Genomic DNA, 27,500 nt, shown 5'->3' with positions numbered 1-27,500 from the left:
TGTGTGTGCGTGCGCGGGCACGCGTGGTACGTGTCAGGGAGAGTGGGCGAGTGAATGTTTTGTAAGTTTGGGGTGGTGAAGAGTTGAGAGTGTAGAGGAGACACTGTCTAACAAGCAGAGAGTCCTGACACCAATCAAACTATTGTAGCTAGACAACACAGAGAGTCATCACTCACTCTCTTTCTGTCTCCTTTTCTCTCTTTCTTTTTCACTTTCATTCTTTCTCCCTATTTCCCCCCCTCCCTCCCTCTCCCTCGCTCCTTCCTCTCGCTCTCTTTCCCTCCGTCTTGCTCTGTCTCTCTCCCTCCCTCTCTCTCGCTCCTTCCTCTCGCTCTCTTTCCCTCCGTCTTGCTCTGTCTCTCTCCCTCCCTCTCTCGCTCCTTCCTCTCGCTCTCTTTCCCTCCGTCTTGCTCTGTCTCTCTCCCTCCCTCTCTCTCGCTCCTTCCTCTCGCTCTCTTTCCCTCCCTCTTGCTCTGTCTCTCTCCCTCCCTCTCTCTCGCTCCTTCCTCTCGCTCTCTTTCCCTCCCTCTTGCTCTGTCTCTCTCTCTCTCTCTCCCTCGCTCCTTCCTCTCGCTCTCTTTCCCTCCATCTTGCTCTGTCTCTCTCGCTCTCTCTCCCTCGCTCCTTCCTCTCGCTCTCTTTCCCTCCATCTTGCTCTGTCTCTCTCTCTCTCTCTCCCCCTAGGTTATTGTTCTCCTTTAGTGTGTGAGACGCCTCTAGATGCACTTTCATCAGTGTCAGCCATACAAGGTAAGATATGATGTGGGATCAAGGAAAACTATAGTGTACACACACACACACACACACACACACACACACACACAGAGATATGCATGCATACATCACACACACTCATTTTCTCACACACTTGCAATCTCTGTCTCTCAAAGTTTCTGCATACTCAAAACCCCACAAACCTACAGACACACGTAAACTTTCTCATAACATGCTCACAAACACTCACACATGACCTTAAAATCTTACATGAAAAAAACTTAACTATGATTATAAACCATCTAAACCATTATAAACCAGCTAAACCATCTGACCCTCGTTACACTTTGACTGCATTTTAAAGTCCATGTGACCCTACAGGGGATGCTCACTTTCTCAGAAGGCTCTTACAATCTAAAACAAAGCCGAGAATGCATGTGCATGCACACACACACACACACACACACACACACACACACACACACACACACACACACACACACACACACACACACTTTGATTTGAATTACATTAAGAAAAATGTCATTACCAGTTTTCTGAGGTCCAACCACCATAAACTTTGGTAGCCTGTCACAGGTCTTCTCTTTAGACCAAATGTCCTTGTGCCTCTTATCATCACACGGGTTCTGCACAAATACACACCAATCATAAATCGCAATCAATCAATACATACAGTACTCAGCATGTGTGTTCTATAGAATGTGTGTTCTATAGTGTGTTCTATAGCCAAGGAATCCTGTCAGTCAACAGGCACTGAAAATGCACTCAGACAATGGAACTGGGCTATTCACTAATCATATCAACCCAAGATGCATTAACAAAAAATAGCCATCCAACACACCCACCAAAAACAAGGGCTTACCAGAAAATACCTCCTCTCCCCCTGTGCCCACACGTCATGTTATTTTCTGAACAAATGATATTATTATTATGATATTAATATTAAATAAATGCATAGGCGACCAGCAGAATGGACCTTAACATTCTTGTTTCCATACTTAGCACTTACTTTTACAGCCTCTTTTTGCATGAACGGTCCTTTGGTGCTCATAGATATGGCAATACAAGCACGAACACATATACACCCACCCCCTTTTCTCTTTCTCACCATGAAGGCCCCACCCCCTTTTCTCTTTCTCACCATGAAGGCCCCACCCCCTTTCCTCTTTCGCACTATGCAGGCTCCACCCCCTTTTCCTCTTTCGCACTATGCAGGCTCCACCCCCTTTTCACTTTCTCACCATACATACACCTCTCTCAGGTTCCTCTTCCTCTCTCACCTTCTCACCACACATACACCTCTCTCAGGTTCCTCTTCCTCTCTCACCTTCTCACCACACATACACCTCTCTTACGCCCACAGATCCTGCCTCTCTTTCTCACTCTCACTTTCTAAGGCACTCACACGGCTCAGTCGCTCACACACCTGCACGCGCGCGCACACACACACACACACACTGACCTGCCAGAGTGGGTTTCTCTGCTCAGGGAACAGGGAGAAGTAGTGGTGCGCGAGCTCGATCGGGGGGAGCGTGTGGAGTCTCAGATTGGTCCAGCACTTCAGGAAGTTGGCCAGGTTCACGAACGTGTACAGACCCAAGCGATCATTCCCATAGTTAGACAAATGAGTCATGAAGATGCTAATCTACACCACAGGACACAGACATAGAGAGAGACAAACGAAGAGAGAGAGAGAGGGGGGGATAGACAGACAGAGACAGACGGAGAGACAGATAGAGAGAGAGAGAGAAAAAAGATATTTAGTTCACACTGTGATATAATCAGACAAAGGCAGAATTACCACATTTACAATCTGTGTGTGTGTGGGGGGGTGTTTGTGTCTGCATGCATCTTCACAGATGTGCATTTATGTGTTTTCATGAGAGAAAATAAGAGTGAGAGTGAGAGAGAGAGAGAGAGAGAACAGCCAAACCAAACATCTCAGTTACAATGTCAGCATATTTCCTGTAGATGGCAGTACTAAGTGGGGAAGTCGGAATATTGGTTGTTGTGTTGTGGAGAGTAACCAGTGGAACAGAAATCTGGTCTTGGGCCAAGAGTATGATAACCACTGAGTGATCAACTTTAGATCCACCCTCCAGACCCCCTCGTACACTTCCATGTGACCCTTGTTACACTTCAACTACACTACAACGTCCATGTGATCCTCGTTACACTTCAACTACACTACAACATCCATGTGATCCTTGTTACATTCAACTACACTACAACGTCCATGTGATCCTTGTTACATTCAACTACACTACAACGTCCATGTGATCCTTGTTACATTCAACTACACTACAACGTCCATGTGATCCTTGTTACACTTCAACTACACTACAACGTCCATGTGATCCTTGTTACATTCAACTACACTACAACGTCCATGTGATCCTCGTTACACTTCAACTACACTACAACGTCCATGTGACCCTCGTTACACTTCAACTACACTACAACATCCATGTGACCCTCGTTACACTTCAGCTACACTACAACGTCCATGTGACCCTCGTTACACTTCAACTACACTACAACGTCCATGTGATCCTTGTTACAATTCAACTACACTACAACGTCCATGTGATCCTCGTTACACTTCAACTACACTACAACGTCCATGTGACCCTCGTTACACTTCAACTACACTACAACGTCCATGTGACCCTCGTTACACTTCAACTACACTACAACGTCCATGTGACCCTCGTTACATTCAACTACACTATAACGTCCATGTGATCCTTGTTACACTTCAACTACACTACAACGTCCATGTGATCCTTGTTACATTCAACTACACTATAACTTCCACGTGGCTTTTGATACACTTCGACTACACTATAACAACATTCGACAACAGTGCAACTTCCACTTGACCCTTGTTACACTTTGACTGCATTTTAAAGTCCATGTGACCCTACAGGGGATGCTCACTTCTTCAGAAGGCTCTTACGATCACGGTCAATGCAAGAGGCCATTACCGTAGCAACTGCTCTGATGTTAAGAGTCTATTCAGTAATATTACAGAATGACATGTCAATGTGAAAGAAGTTTGACTGGATCTCTATGGAAAGAGATTAAATGAGAAGAGACGAGAAGAGACGAGAAGAGACGAGAAGAGAGGAGAAGAGAAGAGAAGAGAAGAGAAGAGAAGCGAAGAGAAGAGAAGAGAAGAGAAGAGAAGAGAGGCGAAGACAAGAGAAGAGAAGAGAAGAGAAGAGAGGAGAAGAGAGGCGAAGAGAAGAGAAGAGAAGAGAAGAGAAGAGAAGAGAAGAGAAGAGAAGAGAAGAGAAGAGAAGAGAAGAGAAGAGAAGAGAAGAGAAGAGAATAAGTTTTACTGGGTCTCCATGCTTGAATGGTTTAGTAGGCTGTGAATGTGTCAAGGTGGAATGGGAATAAGTGGCCTAGATTGAGATCCACGATGCAGAGCAGGGAGCCATTTTCCCTGTGCAGCAACACACAGACAAATACTGCACACACACTTATGCACACATGCACACACACATGTAAATGAACCCTTCGTTATGGGTATTACAAACGATGACTTTACACACCGCGGGTGTTACAGGCTGAGAGCGGCTGTTTGTGCACCGGCGGCCCTGGCTGGCGGCTGGGTGCACAGCAGCTAGCCGCTCGCTTTTAGCAGGGTCGCCATGGAGCCAGGTTGGCACGGTAACGGCGCTAGGGCAGGGAATCGAGTTACGGGTCTCTAAGCATCCCTGAGGACGGGCCACAGTGGGGAGCAGCGACACGCTGCTACAGGCAAGGGGGATATGTCCTCACCCACCCTCACGCATGCGCACCAGTGCAGGGTATCGTGCCTACACGTGAAAACAATGTTGGAGTTAAATAGATTTCAAGCACAAAAGAGTACCTGCTGTAAGCTACAGTGGGAAAAACCTCTAAGGGGAACCAGCGGTTTCCTGACCAGTGTTTTTTTCTAACCTCATAAAGAGGTTGTTTAAGATATGATTTATACTGCGCTTCCAGCAATCAATAGGCAGTGCATTTCTTCTCAACACACAAATATGCACATGCGCGCACACACACACACATACACACACACAGACACACAGAAACGTGCGCACACACACACACACACACTCGTGCACACATTGGAGTAGTTTAATTATAGAGACTAGTAACAAATGAGTTTGTGCCTGCGTGCTCACACACATACACACACACAATTCATTTTACCTGGCAGTGCTCTCCAGTGGGAGAGAGAGAGAGAGAGACAATCTTAGGTCCAGATGCATTCATTCTGTCTGTCTCAAGCACACTGGAGAATGCCAGCACAACCCCCTGTTTTAACAACTAAATTTGGATGACCTATTACACACACACACACACACACACACACAGAGATGAGTTTAAAGGGTTTCAAACAGATGTTCCTCCTGGAAGAAGTTCAGTGCCTGGGAGAATGATAAACCACTCGTCCGGCCAAAGCACGACATTTTAACCAGCACATAAACACACACACACACACACACACACACACACACACACACACACACACACACACACACACAATCACACTCAGAAACAGACACACACACGCACCTGACAGCACACACACTCTAACCTGAAACGGCTAGATTATTCCCTACCATAATACATGTTTCTGTCATTCTGACATACCATTCCTGGGATATACACATACCTGGGATGTATTTTTGCAACATGTACTTATAGAAACAGAAGAGTATGATACTGATGAAAGAAAAATAAAAAATATGGAATATTAAGCAAGACCTTAATGGGGTATATAATTCTGTTCTATTCTATTCTATTCATCAGACACTATAGTTTCGATAGCTATGCTGCAAAATATAGAGGAGGCCGATAGGGCACTATGTCCACAGAGGAGGAAACGTAACTAAGTGGTGAGATATATTTCAGACAGCACTGTGGTCAGTGGGTAATGTCCAAGAGATATTTCAATCTATCTCCCAGGGAAGAGTCTGGGAATGATATTGCTACATGTCTCTATATGTTATCCTCTCTCTCTCTTTCTCTGTCTCCCTCTCCCACTCCCTCCGTCTCCCTCTGTCTGTCTCCCTCTCTCTCCATCTGTCTCCCTCTCCCTCCGTCTGTCTCCCTCTCCCTCTCCCTCCGTCTCCCTCTGTCTGTCTCTCTCTCTCTCCATCTGTCTCCCTCTCCCTCCGTCTGTCTCCCTCTCCCTCCTTCTCTGTCTCCCTCTCCCTCCGTCTGTCTCCCTCTCTCTCTGTCTGTCTCCCTCTCCCTCCGTCTCCCTCTGTCTGTCTCCCTCTCTCTCCATCTGTCTCCCTCTCCCTCCATCTGTCTCCTTCTCCCTCCGTCTGTCTCTCTCTCTCTCCATCTGTCTCCCTCACCCTCCATCTGTCTCCCTCTCCCTCCGTCTGTCTCCCTCTCCCTCTGTCTCCCTCTCCCTCCGTCTGTCTCCCTCTCCCTCTCCCTCCGTCTCCCTCTGTCTGTCTCTCTCTCTCCATCTGTCTCCCTCTCCCTCCGTCTGTCTCCCTCTCCCTCCGTCTGTCTCCCTCTCCCTCTTTCTCTGTCTCCCTCTCCATCCGTCTGTCTCCCTCTCTCTCCGTCTGTCTCCCTCTCTCTCCGTCTGTCTCTTCGTCTGCCTCCCCCGTCCCTACTCTTCCTCTCCCTCTGACTCTTGCTTGTCTCATGGTGTTCAGTTTAATCTTGACCCATTTGTTATTTCATGGTCCTTGTTCAGCCGATTCACACACACACACACACACGCGCACACACACACGTAATGACATGGCCTGGCCTTGCACCCAAAGCACTTACAGCTACAGAATAAATCCATCCATTTCATTATTTCATTCTTTCTCTCTCTCACACATACACACACACACACACACACGCACACACACACACACACACACACACACACACACACACACACACACACACATCCTACATTTGTTTCCTTAGCTTTGGGGTACTGGTGGGATGTCAGTGGGGAATTGTGTAATCTCGCCTGAAACAAAGTTCTGAAACAAATCTCAACATGTACAATAAAACAGCACACACAAAAACATTACTGTTCAATTAATTCCTACTGAGATTCAGTAGTTGATTCAGCAGTGGAGGCTTTGGAGCCACACACTCTGATACAATGAGTGTGGTGCACCAAGCATTCACCTCCTACAGCTCTTAAGTGGGCCTGCGTGCACACAGTGTCGCCAGAAATGAAAGCACCACAATAAAGGCTTGAATTAGATTTTGCTCGGCAGCAAAATCTGCAAAATTGAAGCTAGTGAACTGCGACAAAGTGTAAATGTGGCTCCTCGGCCCTCAGTAAACCTGACTCCTTGGATCTATGTGAATGTGTGAATCTAGCTCCTCCTTTCTCAGTCAGTTTGGCTTCTCATTTCTCAATGAATCTGGCTCCTCGTTTCTCAGTGAATCTGGCACTTTATTCCTCTCTGAATCTGGCTCCTCATTACTCAGTTAGTTTAACTAATTTCTCAGTGAATCTGGCACTTTATTCCTCTCTGAATCTGGCTCCTCATTACTCAGTTAGTTTAACTCATTTCTCAGTGAATCTGGCTCCTTGTTTCTCAGTGAATCTGGCTCCTCATTTCTTAGTCAGTTTGACTCCTCAGTTCTCAGGGTATCTGGCTCCTAACAAGAATGCTTCATGGACACGGAGCCGTATCTGCAGCCGTGTTCTCTTTCAGTGCTCCTTGGGCTCCACCCCTCTGGTGTTAAACCGCTACACCCCTTTGGCTAAGAAGATTTAATAAGAGCAAAAATCTCTCTCTCTCTCTCTCTCTCTCTCTCTCTCTCTCTCTCTCTCTCTCTCCCTCCTTCTCTGTCTCCCTCTCCCTCCGTCTGTCTCCCTCTCTCTCTGTCTGTCTCCCTCTCCCTCCGTCTCCCTCTGTCTGTCTCCCTCTCCCTCCATCTGTCTCCTTCTCCCTCCGTCTGTCTCCCTCACCCTCCATCTGTCTCCCTCTCCCTCCGTCTGTCTCCCTCTCCCTCTCCCTCCGTCTCCCTCTCCCTCCGTCTGTCTCCCTCTCCCTCTCCCTCCGTCTCCCTCTGTCTGTCTCTCTCTCTCCATCTGTCTCCCTCTCCCTCCGTCTGTCTCCCTCTCCCTCCGTCTGTCTCCCTCTCCCTCTTTCTCTGTCTCCCTCTCCATCCGTCTGTCTCCCTCTCTCTCCGTCTGTCTCCCTCTCTCTCCGTCTGTCTCTTCATCTGCCTCCCCCGTCCCTACTCTTCCTCTCCCTCTGACTCTTGCTTGTCTCATGGTGTTCAGTTTAATCTTGACCCATTTGTTATTTCATGGTCCTTGTTCAGCCGATTCACACACACACACACACACGCGCACACACACACGTAATGACATGGCCTGGCCTTGCACCCAAAGCACTTACAGCTACAGAATAAATCCATCCATTTCATTATTTCATTCTTTCTCTCTCTCACACATACACACACACACACACACACACACACACACACACACACACACACACACACACACACACACACACACACACACACACACACATCCTACATTTGTTTCCTTAGCTTTGGGGTACTGGTGGGATGTCAGTGGGGAATTGTGTAATCTCGCCTGAAACAAAGTTCTGAAACAAATCTCAACATGTACAATAAAACAGCACACACAAAAACATTACTGTTCAATTAATTCCTACTGAGATTCAGTAGTTGATTCAGCAGTGGAGGCTTTGGAGCCACACACTCTGATACAATGAGTGTGGTGCACCAAGCATTCACCTCCTACAGCTCTTAAGTGGGCCTGCGTGCACACAGTGTCGCCAGAAATGAAAGCACCACAATAAAGGCTTGAATTAGATTTTGCTCGGCAGCAAAATCTGCAAAATTGAAGCTAGTGAACTGCGACAAAGTGTAAATGTGGCTCCTCGGCCCTCAGTAAACCTGACTCCTTGGATCTATGTGAATGTGTGAATCTAGCTCCTCCTTTCTCAGTCAGTTTGGCTTCTCATTTCTCAATGAATCTGGCTCCTCGTTTCTCAGTGAATCTGGCACTTTATTCCTCTCTGAATCTGGCTCCTCATTACTCAGTTAGTTTAACTAATTTCTCAGTGAATCTGGCACTTTATTCCTCTCTGAATCTGGCTCCTCATTACTCAGTTAGTTTAACTCATTTCTCAGTGAATCTGGCTCCTTGTTTCTCAGTGAATCTGGCTCCTCATTTCTTAGTCAGTTTGACTCCTCAGTTCTCAGGGTATCTGGCTCCTAACAAGAATGCTTCATGGACACGGAGCCGTATCTGCAGCCGTGTTCTCTTTCAGTGCTCCTTGGGCTCCACCCCTCTGGTGTTAAACCGCTACACCCCTTTGGCTAAGAAGATTTAATAAGAGCAAAAATCTCTCTCTCTCTCTCTCTCTCTCTCTCTCTCTCTCTCTCTCTCTCTCTCTCTCTCTCTCTCTCTCTCTCTCTCTCTCTCTCTCTCTCTCTCTCTCTCTCTCTCTCTCTCTCTCTCTCTCTCTCTCTCTCTCTCTCTCTCTCTCTCTCTCTCTCTCTCTCTCACACACACACTCTAAACCAGCTGGAAGTTTTTGTCCCTAAGCAGCACATTTTTCTTTCTCTGCAGACCCGTTCCAGGTTAGTGCTTGTATATCTCTCCCCCTGACTGTGCACATGAGCAAGTCACACTGCCCAGTCCCTGTTACAAAGCCCCTTGTTCTACATATATTTCATCTTGTCTGAAATTTGCGTTGCCACTTAGTGTAGCTTGCCTTCTCAGCCCTTTTCTCTCTCCCTGCCTGTGTCTCCTTCTCTGCATTCGTTTGTTCATTCCTGTTCATAAACAGAAAGATGTGTCGGTTGTTTGGTTATGATCTCTTCACTTAACTATGTGTTCTGTTTGATCTGTCTGTCTTTTCTTGATTAAGGCACAGTGGATAGAGCAAGAGTAAAAAATATAGTTCTCTCTCCCCCTCTCTCTCTCTCTTTCACACACACACACACACACACACACACACACACACACACACACACAAAAGACAGAGAGACTTCTTTTCTCACTGCGCTTGGTAGATCACAATTATGAATTAGCAATAAATTAAGTTTTCCTTCCAGCCCAGAAGGTAGAACGCTATGCTCCACTGACCTTTTGTCAATGTTTTTCCCAAAATTTTTCTAAAGCTTTAATGTTTTCTTAAAGCTTTCCCAATGTTTTCCTAAGGCTTTAACAGTGTTTTCCCTTCATCTTCCTAAGGCTATAAAACATTTTCCTAAGGCTTTAACATTTTCTCAACATTTTCCCAAAATTCCTTAGAAATGTTTCCCAAATGTTTTCCCAAGTTTGTTTTCCTAATTGTTTTTCAAATATTTTTCAATGTATTCCCAATTGTTTTCACATTTATTTCCTAATTGCTTTCACTGTGTTTTCCTATGTCTTTGAAACATTTCCCTAAAGCGCTAACAATGTATTCCCATTTTTTCTTAAGACTTTCCCGACATTTTCCCCATGTTTTCCTAAGGCTTTAACAGTGTTTTCTTAAGGCGTTCCTAACGTTTTCATAAGGCTTTAATAACATTTTCCCAAGGCTTTAGGTTAACAGTGTTTCCCCAACATTTTCACAACGCTTTCCTAAGGATTAACGCTTTGACAACATTTTCCCTCTGTTTCCCTGAGCCTTTACCCAGTGTTTCCATCCACAACAGACCAAGGCGGAGGAGAGGGGTGGAAAGGAGTAGAGAAGAGCGAGGAGAGGAAGGGGGGGGGGGGGGTGGAAAACCCAATAACTCATCAAAGCAGAATCTCTCAGCACTAATTAATGAAAAACAAGAAGTGAGGTAGGTTACCATTACTAAAACAGCAGGCCTAAGGGTTAGACAAGTGTTAGCTAATGGCTAATAGCTAATGGCTCTGATGCAGGTAATACAATGTCGTAACAGCTTGTACACTTCCGCTCAGTCAGTTTTAACATGTGCATGATCAGATCATACGTAAAGCCTCATTACCTAAAGCCTCTTTCTCTCTTTTTTCCTCAGTCTCTTGCGCTCTCTGGACTTCATAGTGCTTGACTAATGGTGCAAACTCTGATGGCTTCCTATCCGGGGAAGGACGGCAGTATTGATTGGCTGAGTGCCTAATGTGACAGCCAGTCGTTGAGTAAATGAGTAAAACCTTAACGCTCTCCCACAAAGCCAGAAATGGACCAGCCCTTCCATACACGATGTCAGCGGTCAAAGCCCGAGCCGTGCCTCGAGTACTTTGAACCTCAAGTATCGCTCAGCTTAAAACACCACGCTTCAGCTGGAAGACAAGCCTTGAGACTATTCTCTGTCCTGTCCTGGCTCACGTCCGCTGGCTGTCCGGACAGCAGAGTCGCTTGCAGTCTTCAAACGCAGACTGCATATCTGTCTATTTGTGGAATAGTTAAATGTCCACTAATCCTGCACTTATGTTGAGAAACTGAAAGTCTAGTACTTATTGTAGAGTATTGTTTATTGTACTTATCATTGTCTAAGATAGAGCTTATGTATTCTGCACTTATAGGCATCAGCATTGATCTCTGTATTTCAACAATATTCTAGTTCAATGGTATCTTGAACTCTAACCTTCCGTACTGGCTTGGATACATTCTATGAGTAGATGACAAAGCACTTTTTTAAATCGCTCTGCATATGCAAATGTCAGTGCTACAGTGGGTGGAGCCCAACCTGTAAAGCTCCACCCACAGTACTGCCAAGTGCCAGAACTCAAACAAAAGGTTAACTAGCCTTAAAGATAAACTCTTCCATGACAAAGTCAAAAAGTTCTCTCAATGAGAGAACGTAATGCAGTGTTGTAACATTTATTTTCATTATTCTAGAGCATTCCAGCCAATTACATATGTAAGTTCATAAGAATAAATCCTGAAAATTAGTATGTAAAAAAAACTTTCTATGCATAAGAAGTTTAAATGTTATCAACAATTGGAACTGCAACAAGGGTAATCCAATCCTAAGAGTTCCCGCCCCAAATTACAAGACGTTAGCCCATATTCGGGATGGAAAAGCTTGTGCCAGCTTGAACAGGAACAAGATGCCCCGTGACATCTGACAGCGGGCCTCGTTATTGAAAATAAGACACTACTGTCTATATTAATGCATAGCACTCTGCTGGAGCTCAGCGAGAATATATGAACAACAACAAGGCAATAATATTCACTAATGAGGACACACACACATAGACACATGTTAAGTTAATGAAAGACAATAATAAAAATTCAGATACAAAACAATAAGACAACAGCAGTGCATGTCCCAGGGGAGCTGATCATAATATGCAATGTGGAACAGCGATTATAACATTCAATTGTTGTGACGCATAATAATAATAATAATAATAAACCTACAAAAGGTGAAGGAGGAATGTTTGGATGTGTGACATATGAAGCCTTCTGTATAAAATAGGCAAGGGCATTTCTATGTGAGGGGGAGGGTGTGTGCAAGTTTCTGTGAAGTCAAGCATGCAGCTCTGAGACAGGGCCTTGGTTCACTGATTGAGGAGGCTAAATTAACTCTGTGTGCGTGCATGCGTGTGTGTGCGTGCGTGTGTGTGTGTGTGTGTGTGTGTGTGTGTGTGTGTGTGTGTTTTGGACTGTTCCTCTTGCATTAGTCAGAGCCAGAAGAGAAAATGGCAGAAAGTAATTATCTTTACACATCACACAAGCCCACACAACACAAACACACATACACACACACACACACACACACACACAAACTCTAATAAAATGGACAAAACAGAGCATGTCTGCTGTGCTTCAAATTCACATAAAACATCTCTGTACTACGTAACAAAGAGAGAGAGTGAGTGGGACACACACACACCGGCTTGTGTTTTTAATGCTGCAGCTGATTTGAACAAGGCACAGTCACAGTGGGGAGCAGGGAATGCATAATGGGAGAAAAGGCCTGCTGGGAAAATTAATCTATAAAAACACTGACATGCACCCCCACAGAGAGGGGGAGAGAAAGGGAGAGAGAGAAGGAGAGAGAGAGAGGAGACAAAAAGAAAGAAAAGACAGGAGAGAGACAAATCCAAAAAGAGAGAGAAAGAGAGAGAGAGAGAGAGCTCCTACTGTGTTGATGTTTATTAATATTTGTAGCTGTGTAATTTAATAACAGACACAGCTGGTCCCCTCACTGGCAGGCTACGTATGACTTCATTGCTAACTCTCAGATGCTCAGCAGTGCTCGGAGTGCAGTGCGCTTTCGTTGCGTTTTTCACTGATTTGGCCACCTCCACTTTACCAGACTACTCCCCTGTCTAAAGGGAATGGCTGCATCTGGGGGTGAGCTCGTCTCGGAGAGCTAGTGTGCGCTTTTCAGGTGACCGGCCAGAATTAGCTGGTTGTGACACTGCTCAGTGCTGGGAGTTTCTAAGGCAGATGTTAATTGCTTCACTTTACTGGCTGGTGATGTGTGCGCATGGCCAAAATGGTACAGGAATCAGAGAGTGGGCTGCTTCACACGGTGCCGATGGGATTTGAACCCAGCCAAGTTGCAAGGAGTCTAGACCACCACTTTATGGTGTGTGTGTGTGTGTGTGTGTGTGTGTGTATATGTATATACTCTTACAGGGTTCAGGAGGACAGTGAGGAAGAGCTCTCCTCCTCGTATGCTCTTGTCCAGTTCCTTGGGCCCTCCTGGGTATTCCTTATAGAAAATGGTGTGTGTGAACAAGCCGCATGTCTGGCGCGGAAGTACCTACACACGCACGCACGCACGCATGCATACACACACACAGAAAGAGAGAGAAACACGTTTTAGAACATTTCTTGTATGTGATCTCTCTTCTGGCATGTACGTTAGCTTGTCTTCTGACTCGGCAAGTCCTGCTATCCCATCCTTACATAATCAAATCCCAGCGTTTTTTGGCTGTCCAATGAGCCTGTACAACATGCTTGCGTTGTGCCGAGTGTTCGCCTGTTTCCGACCAGGCTGTCGTGCGTATTGTGTCGGCTTGTGCACGTGTTGAGTGTCCGCCTGCTTCGGACTGTACTCTGTTAATGAGCCTGTGGCGTGCGTTGCTTTGTGCCTGCGCTGCGGTTAGCGTGGTCGTGGCCCGTTTAGCGCCGTGTTACACGGTGGGTTTTGGATGGTGCTGCCCTGCTACCCCGGGTACCTCTTGCTGCCTGTCGCTGCCTCTGACTGCCTCCGTGCCGAGGGCCGTCCAAGAACGAGAGAAAGGCTACACGCTGGCAGGGGCTCGTCACATGTGGTGCGGCATTGTGGGTGGGGGGTAGGGTGAGCGTTTGAGTGTGAAAGGGGTGGTATGAGAGGGGGAGAGAGATGAAGGGAAACGATGCAGAGACAGGGAAAATGAGGATGGGGAGAGAAGGAAACTAAAGAAAGAAGAAGGGAAAAGAGAGAGAGAGCGAGAGAGAGGGGGGGGGGGGGTGATTGAATGAATCTTGAGCACAGAGTGGAAAATTGCACCCCAGCAGTAGAGGCTTACCCCTCTCCCCTACCCCTCCCACACGTCTCACTTTAAAATAATGATGTGGGAAAAATAACACACTGACTGTGGTATTTTGTCTACACCTTATTACAGCGAACTAGACAGCGGTGTGCGTGTGTGTGTGTGTGTGTGTGTGTGTGAGTGACTATTCTTCTTCTTCAATCAGGCAAAGTGAAAATTTCTGCTGAGAAAAAATTCTGCTACAACATTTTGCTTAGGATCTACAGGCCGTTTCTGAGTGTATCCATGTGTGTGTGTGTGAGTTTGTATTAGTGAAGCTCTACAGACTCTCTTTCTGTTGGTGTATCCATGTATGCAAGAGTGTGTGTGTGTGTGTGTGTGTGTGTGTGTGTGTGTGTGTGTGTGTGTGTGTGTGTGTGTGTGTGTGAGAGTGAATGTGTATTAGTGAAGCTCTACAGACTCTCTTTTTGTGAGTGTATCCATGTGTGGGATCCACGTGTTGAGGTCTGACAGTGAATTTCTAGGTCCACTCTAATGGTATATACGTGTTACTGTCAGCATGTATATGTATATGTATGTATAAACAGTCAGCTCCCTGGACAGCGCGTAAGCAGCAATCTATTGCTTGTACAGACACCCCTATTTAAGTGAACACTTTTTGTGCAAAAGGAATTTTGTCAGCAATTGTCTAACATTATTCCTCCACCTGAGGGTGTGGCTAACTGCTTTAAACCCAACACATCAGTCCCACAGAACAAACCTGCAATGATCTGACCATAAGCTCTGAGGTTCAATCACATGCAATCCCATGGTAAGTGCTGATAGGAGGGGTTTAGAAAAGCTCATCATTGGCTGGTTCACCTTAATGTTCGTTCATGCATTCCTGTGTCTGTGATCATAAGCTCCGTGCCTCTCTATTCCACGTCCACTGGACTCGCTCTCTCTCTAATTTGTACAACACTACTGCCCTTGTCAATACTGAAATCTTTTAAACGCACACACGCTCACCAACAGACAGAATTATGAACGGTCACAGAGACGAGGCTTGGATTGGGCGGGCGGACCTTGATTTAATATTTTAATTTGCGCCACCATCCTAAATTCAATTCCAGTGCAAGCGCACTAAATCCAGCATCGCTGTCACGCCAGCAAATTTACAAGCCAGTTTTTCTGCTGCGCTGCACCCATCCGCCTCCCCACCTCCCTGGAGCTCCGGTCACTTCCCCACCTGCCTCAGGATTCCGGCACATGCGCTCCAGGTTTAACGGCCCTAACGAGTCGAGGGGTGCTGGGGCTAGTTTTCTCCTCACCTCTGAGTTAGAACTAACCACCAAAAAAGTTCCTCAAGGAGTTGCTGTTCTTTGCGCACGGAATTCTGGGCGTAGGGAATTACGCTGTTGTGTCCTTCTGGCCTACATCATCTTTATAGTGCTCTGTGCTCCATGACTGTTGGGCATCATCTTTGTAATAGTTAATACAACCCTTAACACATGAGGAGAAGGCAGTGGGGGGGGGGGGGCACTCAAAAAATAGCATCGCTATGGTTACAATGTATGTCAAATCACATCCATCTGCGGTGTGACACAAATTATAACTCGAGATAAAAGCCGCCGTTGAAAATACTGACTTGATTGAACACAAGCCCCTATAATTGATACATTCTTCTGACACTCTTTAGCTGAAGAAGTCGCGCTGCACTGTTCCGCTTGGGTCTTTGTGCGGAGCGCAGCACCCACTTAGGCGCCTCCGTCACCATAGCCACAGATGTCATCGGAGTCGCTCGGCCACCATCTGGAGGGGCGGCTGTCTTTGGCGTGTGGCATGCGACAGCCAAATTGCACGTCCGAGTCCAAGTGAGATATGTTTGGCGGGGGGTGGGGGTGTGTTCTACAGAAAATGAAAGAAATATGACTCGCTTCGAAGTTGTGAATGTGACGGGCGCTACGCGGCTCCTCTCGAGAGGTGGTGTTGTGTGTGTGTGTGTGTGTGTGTGTGTGTGTGTGAGTGATTGGGGGGGGGGGGGGTGATTCACTCAGCCCTCGAAGCCTCAACAAAGGACGTTTATGTGATGAATCACCGGCGTCTGGAAAACTGAGAAACAAAACACTGACATTTTTGACATTTTTGTTCGGAGAAAACATCTCCTGAATGCTAAGTGGACAGGAATGGCAGTATTAGAGCTAAATAATAGAGAGAAGAAATAGGGGGAGGAAGGAGAAAGAGAAAAGAGACAAAAGAGAGAAGAGGGGGGGAACAGGAGAGGGAGGTGCAAGTGGAGAGAAAGGTGGGAGGAGAAGAGAGGGGGAGAAAATACAAAATGTACTTTTATTTTCTTATAGATATGCTACAGGATGACTTATTGATTTTATCCCCTCGGCTTATTCAGATCCATTCACAGTCTTCATGGGATGACAGAAGCTCTGCATTGTGTTAGAAAACAAGATATCTAGTGAAGGATTTTAGTGGTAAGCTCTCATACTGGTGCAGGAGTGTAAACTCATCTCCTACGGAGCAGTTCACAAAGAGAGACCTCCTCCCCCCCACTCCGAAGGATCTGAATTACCTTCCCCCCAAAAGAATCGACTGACGGGCCAGCGGTCTGAGAGGTCGATGTTATCTTGATACGATAATTAGGCCTAATCCACACTGAATGTGCGGATCTTAACAAAACACTCAGGATGTTTTCTCTCCAGGCAATTTCCACTAGGAAAAGCTGACTGGAGACATTTACAGAGCAAGCTGAGAGTCTCACTGTACATGGTATCCAAAAAAAACCCCACTATATATGTAAATCGAAGGAAATTTAGTTGGGTTCCAGCTTCGGAAACAACAAATTTCCAAACTGGAGCACTAGTGTTGGCCTTGTACCCAAATAAATATTTTGTGAAGTGTTCTGGTTACACACACACACACATTCATTGCTGAACTGATCTTGAAACCTAGAGTCCCTAAAAATTCTGAAAGCTCTAAAAAACTCTTTCTAAAACCACATTCCACAGCTACCTCAGTAGGTCTGCCTTTTTCCCTCCAGAACCCTTCCCACCCTCTCAGTCTGAACGCTGAATTGTGTAAAGTCACCCTTTGCTTTTGAGATTGTTGCCCCCGCCCCTGTTCTGATTTGTCAAAGTTGGTTTGTAGAGCTAAGAAAGCCAATCAGCTTGTGGCGTGCTGTCGGACCCTGCCCCCTGTGCAGCGCTGGCGCAAAATGTGAAAATGGAGTACACTCTGTACGTGGGCCGCAGCTCGGGACGTTGTTCGGGACGCTGCTGTTCACTGGTGAAACGAATCTGAGCTGATGTGGTGTGTGACTGTTTTGTGTGAGTTTGTGAGTACCAACATCAGATTTTATTGTGATGAGATGCTGCTTGGGATATTTTATTTCCGAACAATATTGTTAATTCCATATGAGTGTGCTTGTGTGCGTGTGTGTGCGTGAGTGTGTGTGTGTGTTTCAGCTACTCTGATTTGCAGCTCCTGCTCGACCGAGCACAGCCATCTCCAACAGCCAGTCTCACTGAATATTTCATGAGCCTACCAATGTTACAGCCCAGAGGAACACACATACCCACCCACACACACACACACACACACGCACACACACACACACACACACACGCACACACACACACACGCACACACACACACACACACACACACACACGCACACACACACACACGCACACACACGCACATGCACACACACACGCACACGCACGCACACGCACACACACGCACACACATGCACACACACACACACACATACCCACCCACACACACACACGCACACACACACACACACACACACGCACACACACACAAACGACACACCCACAGACACCCCCTTTCAGAATGCTTGCATATACACACACACACACACACACACACACACACACACACGACACACCCACAGACACCCCCTTTCAGAATGCTTGCATATACACACACACACACACACACACACACACACACACACACACACATGATTAGCAGGCAGTTGTTACTGTGAACATTTCGATCTGCTTGTGCAGTGTAAGGCTGTGCAGTGAGAGTGTTTTCCACCTGACACTGCTCATTAACTTAATTGTGCATTGTCATTGCTCACGACTCTGTTCTTTTTGCCACTTGTGCTTTATATTCAGTCATCCTTTACCTAAAAAGCCTCTCTGTTATTAACCCTTAAATCCCATGTTCGTTTCTACCTGCCCCAGTGTGGAGAAACACAAGTTTCAAACACAAGTTAGCCAAAAGCATCCAAACCCAAGCCTTTGTAACCATGCTTTATTTTCTCCTGTGCACTTTGATTGCAACCCCCCAGAATTCTCCGGAACACTACACACTATTCACCACCTTCCAGAATTCTCCAGAACGCTACATACTGTTCCTTACATTAGGCACTTTCTTCAAGAATGAAAGCTCTTCAAATCATTGGGAAATCAATTTTATACAAAAAGCACACTGTACACTAAGTGAACATCTGTCTGTCTTAGCAGTTTAATCGGACCACAGGTAAGGTCAGCCTGTTTTTCCTTGATGGACTGTCAACCACATGCCCAACCACATGGAAGAGGCCTCCAGAGACACTAAGGTGTGGTCATCACACAAGGTGATATTTTCTGTTACCTAGGCGATGTTGCCCAAACCTAACAGAAGGCAGGGCCCTTAACTCCCCCCCCAGTCCCATACAATCTCATAGAATGCTATTTCTGTTTATATCTTTGCACAATAATTTCTCCTGTAATTATGTTTGCTTCCATGAATATCTAGGAACATATTGTATTTATTATGTACTGTACTGTAAGTCTACTTTTCATTGCGGTTTTATTTTTTTTTATTGTAAAGTCCTGCAATATTTTTTTGAAGCCTATCTATTTTTGTGTTCTTGGAGATGTGAGTGGATGAACTCACAATCTTTCAATCTTTCACAGAGGTCTGTGTGAGATATTTAAAAACATATGGAAAGCACTGAAGCATGCAATGTTTAGTATAATGTGTTGTTGCTGCTTTGAAACTGTAATTCAGATGGCGCGTGTGGGTATAATTATGTTGCAAATAAAGGCTTTTTGAAAAAGACGGTTTGGTTTTCATGGTAGAGTTTCATTTTGACACAGAAGTGAGATATTTATCCCTGAGTGCAACGTTATCTTTGGACTGTGTGTGGAGTTTTGACACAGTGACTGTATGTGTGTAGCAATTGCAAAAAAACTGCAATCTGCAAACTCCCATAGAAGTGTAAAAATCTGATAACAACAAAATAATAAAATAAAATGGGCTTTATTGTTTATGGATGTTTTGTTAGTCACATAGCTGACCAGAAGAGGTAGGAAGAGCATAAATCATTAGCAGGTTTATTTGTAGTGTGATTGTGGGAATGTGTGTCTGTGTATGAGTGTGCATGAGCGTATGAGAGTGCCTGTGTATGTGCGTGCACGTGCAGTTTGTGTATGTGTGTGTGCATGTACATACGTGTATGCGTGAGTGCATGTGTGTATAGGTGTGCGCACTTCTGCGTTTGTGTATGTGCGTGAGCTCTGCCTCTCACCAGGATGCCACTGTGGATGAAGCCCTTGCGGTGGCGTGCGGGTTTGAGGTGCGGGTACTCCTCTGTGCTGGTCACACGGATGCCCCATGCACTCTTCCACGCCTCGTACAGCTGCATGTGGACTGGGTAGACTCCTGAGTGGTGAGGTGCTACAGCGTAGCCCATATTCACGGGGATACCGTGCTCCTGCAGAGAAAGAGAGAGAGAGAGAGAGAGAGAGAGAGAGAGAGAGAGAGAGAGAGAGAGAGAGAGAGAGAGAGAGAGAGAGAGAGAGAGAGAGAGAGAGAGAGAGAGATGCATACACGCACTGGGTTAGGGGTTAGAGACAATGCCCACAAATGCACTCTAACAGGTACCTTGTAGGCTAAACCCTCTAGAATGCTATACAAAGGTCACGCACACAGCAGCAATTGGGCTCTAACACATTGGAACTCACTCCCACACACTCCTTTCCTCTTTCTCAGTTTCTAAAACATTCCAATGCTATTCAAATTCATATATATCTGATCCTTTACACTGATGATATTGACCCCCACCCACCTCTGACCCTTGAACCCTGACCGCACCCAGTACATTTTCCATGGCTCATCTTTCTGTGTTGTCGAATCTCTTTTTCACTCGGCCTCGTTTTGATATCACAGGATGTTTGATGGTTTAGACTGTCATGTTTATGTGTTCATCTCTGGTATATATAGCCTAAGTATGATGGTTTCCATTACGCCTTCATAAAGCAGACCTTGACTTTGCTGCTATATAAAAATAGAAAGCGAGAGAGAGCGAGAGAGAGAGAGAGAGAGAGAGAGAGAGAGAGAGAGAGAGAGAACGCGCATGAGAGAGAGACAGAAAAAGAGGAAGATATGGGTTTTGCTTTCTTATTTGCATAGTTTATTTTTATATTTTACCTTAATCTCAGGTAGCATGTACATGGACACACAGATATACGAACACATGGACACATGCACACAGAGACACACACACAGTTATACAAACACTGACACGCACACACAAACACACACACACACACACACACACACACATACTCACATAGTTATACAAACACATGGACACACAGATATACAGACACACACACACGGACACATATACACACAGTCACATGAACAGATTTTATGGAAACGTAGCCGACCGTGACACATTAAATATTTAGTTAGAGTTTTGTGCTTCCAGCTTGATAAATCATTAAGTGACCATAAACCCCTTACACACACACACACACACACACACACACACACACACACACACACACACACACACACACACACACACTCAGCCCACACCTCACATTGAAAATAAATGGCTCATGAAAATGAGTTGGCTTGATTTAAAATGTCTCATTCAGGGTTGAAAGGGGTGATGCAGAGAGAACTGCTAATACTAAAGACTGAGAATGGAAGGATCGCATAGGAACGGAAGTGTTACACGTACACGGACCATGGGCACATTCACACACATACACACATAGAAACACACACAAACACATGCAGGGAAACACACATGCACGTACACGCACACACACACATTCATGGACATAATGGGAAAAGTGCATTAAGAGAGGCAGAGCGAAACCACAGCAGGTGTTTAATATGGGTGACTGGACTAGCCAACACACACACACACACACAGAGTGGTAGTGATTAAGTTTGAACCCGGTGGACATGTTAGTGTTTAATCACACAGGAAATGAAACCTGTCCTAAAAGCCAAGATCCAGAGCCACTTTTCATTAACCAATCTGTGTGACTCTGTGTGTGTGTGTGTGTCTGGGCGCTTATGTTGCATACATTTTCTCAGCAGTGTGTAGTTCACGATCGCAGCATGAATAAGACATCACATTTTATCAACCACGATTGACCCATGCTTTTTGTCAGTATGTATGTGTGTGTGTAAATTGATATTTGTGTAAAATCTGAAATAATGCTTATTTGCTAGCAATCTCTTGACGTGTGTGGACAGAGCCATTGTGCTTGATATTAAGCAACAGAACAGTACTGAACTTTTAACCCTGGTCTGTGAATGTATGTATTACTGTGGTTTTGTTTGTGTGTGTGGGGGGGGGGAGGGGGGGTTCCATATGTATAAGAATAATATCTGTGGCACTCAAAACTAAATGTATAAGATGCTATAAGGACACAACATCAAGTCTTAAAAAAACCTTTCTGTGTTTGTTTGTTTGTGTGTGTGTGTGTGTGTGTGTGTGTGTGTGTGTGTGTGTATTTGTAATCTACTTAAATTAATCTCACCTATTAAACTGACTGCTGACTGTGACACACATTCATAGCCACACACTGGTAATTGAGAAAAACTGTGCTGGAAACTACTAAACTACTAAAACTACTAAAGAGCAACATTTCTCACATCACACTTTAAAGAAGCAAATCTCAGGAACAACTGTTCAGTTTGTACATTACAGATTAATGGGCAGATAAACCCATATGGCAGGTTGTGATCCTATTAGGTCTGTATTTTTCAAATTGTTTATATATATTTTTTGTCACCGTGAAGGATGTCATTGGTTGGGAGCTGTTGTTTTTCTCACCAGGGCAAATTCCTTGTTGAGGATCATCTGTTCCATCAGGGACGATTGGTTGTGGAAGAGGTGGGGCTGCATGTGACTCCACATGTGTGGAAACCACCAGAACTCGTTAACATATTTCAGCAAGAGGTCATCGCCGGCGTCTTCCTCCTGCGTACCTGCGCGCGCAAACACACACACACACACACACAGACACACATACACACACAGACACACACACACACAGACACACACATACACAGACACACACATACATATGCACATACACGCATATATACACACACCCACACACAGTCACACACACCAACATTAATCAACACATTTTAGCAAGAGATCTGTTTTGTCTTGTATACCCTCACCCACACACAGACAACACATTTTCAAAATTAACTTCCTAAAAATACTCAAGCAGATGAAAAATAGTAAAGCTTCGCCATGGAAATGCAGAGAAACATCAGTGTTGCCCTGTATAGACCAAACACCCACACACACACACACACGCGCGCGCGCGCACGCATGCATGCATGCACTCTTACCTGTGTGAAAAAACTTCCCAGAGAAGCCCAAATTGAATGTAAAGTTTGAGATTTGAGTTCGCAGCATGTTTTGTGTCTCTAGGAGAGCCTGTGGAAAAAAGAGAACTATTATCTTCCGAATACACACTTTCGCAGATTACATAATCCAAATGACTAATCTGTAACAGATTGGAGATTATCAGAGCAGAGATTACACATATCATGCTGAACTTTGATTTGTTATCCTGCCATAGAAAGTAAAGTAATTAGCCACTGTGATGGTAAATGATACATCACTTAACAAACATTACCCCGTGAATAATCAGATTAAGTATGGTAATACTCTGTTGTGTGAGTGTCAATCTCTCTTTGTACACATAAAGGTAGATTCCACATTTGAGTAAAGAGTTTGCTTGCATTTTGTTCTATTTGTGCACTGGAGCCATTAGACGTTTTGTGGTTCCACTTCTCAGCATGTGTCGAGATTCAGCGTGCACGCTTGGACAACCTAGTGACGCAGAAAAATGAGGAACACGGACAATCTAGTCATAAGGACAGCCTAGCAACATGGACAATTTAGCGACGTGGACCTAGCAGTTGCCTGAGCGTATGCTGGCAGCATTGAAGCCCTTCCGAAACCCACAGCTCCGGCTCCTTTTCAGGAATGCTCGGATTTCTGCGGAAAGGCTAGGTCGCGCATCAGGTCCAGATGGCCCTGTTCTTAGGGCTTCAGTCTCCTGTGGAGTTCAATTCCAACTCCAATCCTCCTAATGCCATACTGTGGGCCATAATATTCTGGAATTCCTGTGGACCAGATTCAGCAGGATTAGGGGGGTTATATTAGGGCTAGAGATGAACGCCGACAGAGGAAAAAGCTCAACAGGCGAAGCTTGGAGATCCGGCCTGTTTGGAACTATTTCCCATAATTCTGTGCTCTGTTTACAAACTTGGAACCGTGTACGATATAAGATGCATGCTGGGTGTGTGAGAGACATCGACAGGAGTGCGTGGGTTGGTGGGTGCGAAGGTGGTGGGATTGTGCCTCGGTGTGTGTGTGTGTGTGTGTGTGTGTGTGTGTGTGTGTGTATGTGTCTTTGAGAGAGATCGATCTTCTCCACACTGACTAATGGTATTCAGTGTTGGCAGGTGCCTCAGCAGTACAGAGCTCATAAAAAAACAACAACAGAAAAACAGGCCCATGTTTCTTGTCTTAGACGCCACACAAAAGCAATCAATATCTTCCACATGATTGTCAGCTTTGTGTGTGTGTGTGTGGTATCAGTATTTTTAGGCTGTATAGAAGTACTGCAGTAGTCAGGAACAGGTGTGTTGGCCAAGCTGGACAAGCACACACACAGGACTGGGAGTTCTGCTGACACACACAGGCAAAGTACTCTGGGTTATTCAACTAGGATCCCTCCTGTGATACGAATGTGACTCTTATTCCCCGAGACATCCCTGGTTTTAATTCCATTTACGTGTAACTAAACGACGCTTAAAATCACATTTAAATGATGAATTGAGATACACTCACGCGCTAATCTAATCACCCACACGGGGAGCGCGCGCATGCGACAGAGTCAGCGCACGCATTTTTCATTGTAACTCAATAAAGACGCTTTCTGATCGAGAGCTCATTAATGCAGAATGATCTGTCTCGTGCGACTGACAGCTAATTCGACGTTCGTAGCACGATGTCGACTCTTGAAGAAGCCGGGGTTTAGATTGGATTATGGGCATGATATTTATGGAGGCCGCGCGCGTCTCACGGGAGGTGATGGACGATTTATGTACCGGAAATAGGACGGAGAGGCTCAATGTGGGATACCGGCGCGATCGGCTGGGGCTTGTCGCGAGTCTGTGGTGTTCGCGGTTGACGGCGACGCCAGCTGAGATTTCATAGGCGAGGAGAGAGGAAAGGGACGCGTGAAGGAATGAGGACGGGAATGAGTGAGTGAACGTGCAAGGGCAGAGGAGGGCTCATGTGGGAGCAGGAGCGGAGAGAGAGAGAGAGAGCGAGAGAGAGAGAGAGAGAGAGAGAGAGAGAGAGAGAGCGCGCATTTGATTCTGCAGCGGGTGGAGAATCTGACACTGCAAAATAACTAAAAGGACATGAGGGAGAGGAGCAGTGACAGAATGGGGGGAGGGAGGGATGGAGAGAGGGAGAGGCACCGTGGGAGAGAGAGAACCTGCGAATGACAGGAAAACAAGTGGAACAGCAGAGTAGAGAGCTACACAGAGATTTATTTATTTATTTGTTTGTTTCCCTGACATCAAATTTCCCCTTCTCTCAAAACCCCTGACAAAGATTCGCGCTCTCAAACACTCACTCCAGTTCCGCGCGCGCGCACACACACAGCGAGCGAGCGAGCGAGCGAGCGCGCGCGCCGACACACGCGGGGCGCGAACGAGGGAACCAAAATAACAGCGGAACGCACAGACGCGTCAGAAAAGTTCCAGCTCGGGGAGGGGGGCATCGTGGGAGGCTCTCCAGACATTATTTCAGGTTCTTCGGAATGACAGGCCTGCCTCTTCCTGTATGATAATCCCGCCGAGTTCAAGAACATAAAATGTTCGCCGCTGTTATTTTAGCCCGCTGCTATTCTGTATCGATTTTTTTTGGAGTATGCGGAGAGCCCGATACTTCAAGGACGTTGAAACATTAATGCGATAATGTGAGAGCAGGATCCGCTTACGAGCTCAGATATGACGGGGTGTTCAGTTATCTTCCCGTAAGTATTATAAGCAGGACGTTCTAATGGATTTAGAAAAAGGATACAGGACACGAGGCCAATCGTCAGCTGGGCAGACAGAATAAAAAGGCTTTAGTTAAGGTGCAGTAATAATATAGATACATTAAAGTGGCTATATTAACCTCAAGCAAAATAGAAGCTTTGAGTGAACTTTACTTTCTGTGAATCATCTGTGGGTTTTCTGTGTTTTCTGAAATGTGTGTGTGTGTGTGTGTGTGTGTGTGTGTGTGAAGCATCAGTTCTCAAGCCTGTGATCTGGGACACCAGTGTACAATGAAATACAAAAGTACATTAATTTCCATGCACGTGTGTGCCTGTGTGTGTCTGCATGTGCCAGCGTGTCTGGGTGTGCCTGGGTGTGTTTGGGTGTGACTGAGCATGTCTGGGTGTGTGTGTGTTTGTCTGGGTGTGGGTGAGTCTGTGGATGTACCTGTGTGTGTCTGTGGATGGATGGGTGAGTGGAGGCCTGGAATCGGGTTACGTTGTGTCTCTTTTTCATGAACAGGAGTGCTGTCTCTCATCAACGCCACCATCTCATCCCTCTCCCTCTCCAGAAGAACATGAATACCTGCTGAAATCTGTCTATTTTCAGTCATATCATGCAAAGGAAGTTACAGTGCTTCTCTTTCCTGTCTCTCTCCCTCGCTCTCTCTGTTTTAGAAGCTCACAAACCCTCAGCATGATGGGAGGTCGACATGACTTTATGACTTGACTCCTGCATCGAAAATTTGCAGTAATTCATTTGAATTGTCACAGCACTCAGGAACGCACGAACGCACACAGACACACACACACACACACACACACACACACATCGAGCCTTTTGAACAGAGGTGGATACATTTGCATTTGATTCACTCCTCCCCCCTACCTGCTTCCCTACTACCATCTTTATAAGTGTGAGGCCTCAGTGCCTCAGAGTCTTAGTGCCTCAGTGCCTCATACATGGGTGTGCGCAGCAGACAAGCACCTGGCCGTTGGGGCGTTCATCAACAACCTAAATCAGATCGGCTGCATTTTATTAGACCGCAGAGGGCGCAAATCATTTTACAGTATGGCATACGCAGCTGTGTGTCTATTCATTTCCTGCATGTGCACAGTCACGCTCACACGTGCACGGTAACACTCTCTCTCCCTCACACACACACACACACACAGACACACACGCGCGTTTCCTTTCTCATGTGGGTGGCTCCTTGCCTCTCACTTCCCTCACTCCTCTTCCTCTTGCTACGTCTCATGCTTTATTTTCTCTCTCTCTGCCTATCTCTCTCTCCCCCTTTCCGTCTCTCCCTCTCTCCCCCGGCCTCTATCTTTGCATGGTTTCTGTCTCCTTCATGTTCTGCTTCAGTCTCCTTCTGCCTCTGTTCCTCTCTCCACCCCCCAACCCCGCACGCCCCTCTCAGGGCTGGGAGCTGTGCTGATAGTGGCAGAGACACATGTTAATGACCTCAGCGTACTGATCAATGTCCCACCAGGGAGAGATGGAGAGAAAGATGGCAAAAGACAGAACTGAGGTGTTTGGGGGCGGGGGGACCTGTTGAAAATGCTGACAGATAGCTAAAGACATCTGGACAGACCTGTCCCCAGAGAGAGACACTGGGAATATAGCTTGTGTAGTCTCATTAAATAACAAGTTATTTTTCCTGAACGCTGACACTGGCACAGGAGGACACATGCTCGCATGCGTGCACGCACGTGCGCACGCTTCCTTGCACGCACACAGAGGCCATTTTTCCTCATTTACTACAAAATACAGCTGCACTCCAAACAATGTCATCTTTCAAAATGGCATTCTGCAGGGGTGTGAGTGTGTGTGTGTGTGTGTGTGTGATGGATAGTGAGATCTGATTTGTGCAGAACATGTCACTGCAAGGATGAACAGCCAATTAAAATGCCAACCTCAGTTTCTTCAGTCATTTATGGTTTAGCACAGAATGCTGCAAACACACACACATATGCACACGCATGCACACGCACACATCGCGCACGCG

At 45.9% G+C, this 27,500-nt stretch overlaps 1 protein-coding gene across 2 annotated transcripts in view; it reads right to left on the bottom strand.

Moving 5' to 3' along the window:
* ndst3 (N-deacetylase/N-sulfotransferase (heparan glucosaminyl) 3) overlaps window positions 1-27,500 on the bottom strand; it is a 45,943-nt gene that overhangs the window by 9,425 nt on the left and 9,018 nt on the right. For both annotated transcript variants that reach the window (XM_027024617.2, XM_027024618.2), the window contains exons 3-8: window positions 22,775-22,862; window positions 22,242-22,396; window positions 19,689-19,874; window positions 13,306-13,434; window positions 2,198-2,380; window positions 1,265-1,361 (exon numbers count right to left, since the gene is read on the bottom strand). In XM_027024617.2, coding sequence (XP_026880418.1) covers window positions 1,265-1,361; window positions 2,198-2,380; window positions 13,306-13,434; window positions 19,689-19,874; window positions 22,242-22,396; window positions 22,775-22,862 — 838 coding nt within the window. The remainder of the gene's footprint in view (window positions 1-1,264; window positions 1,362-2,197; window positions 2,381-13,305; window positions 13,435-19,688; window positions 19,875-22,241; window positions 22,397-22,774; window positions 22,863-27,500) is intronic.

Source organism: Electrophorus electricus, chromosome 9 (assembly GCF_013358815.1).
Source record: "Electrophorus electricus isolate fEleEle1 chromosome 9, fEleEle1.pri, whole genome shotgun sequence".
NCBI lineage: Eukaryota > Metazoa > Chordata > Actinopteri > Gymnotiformes > Gymnotidae > Electrophorus > Electrophorus electricus.
Note: the sequence above shows the minus strand (reverse complement) of the source record. Positions and strands in the feature narration are given on the sequence as shown.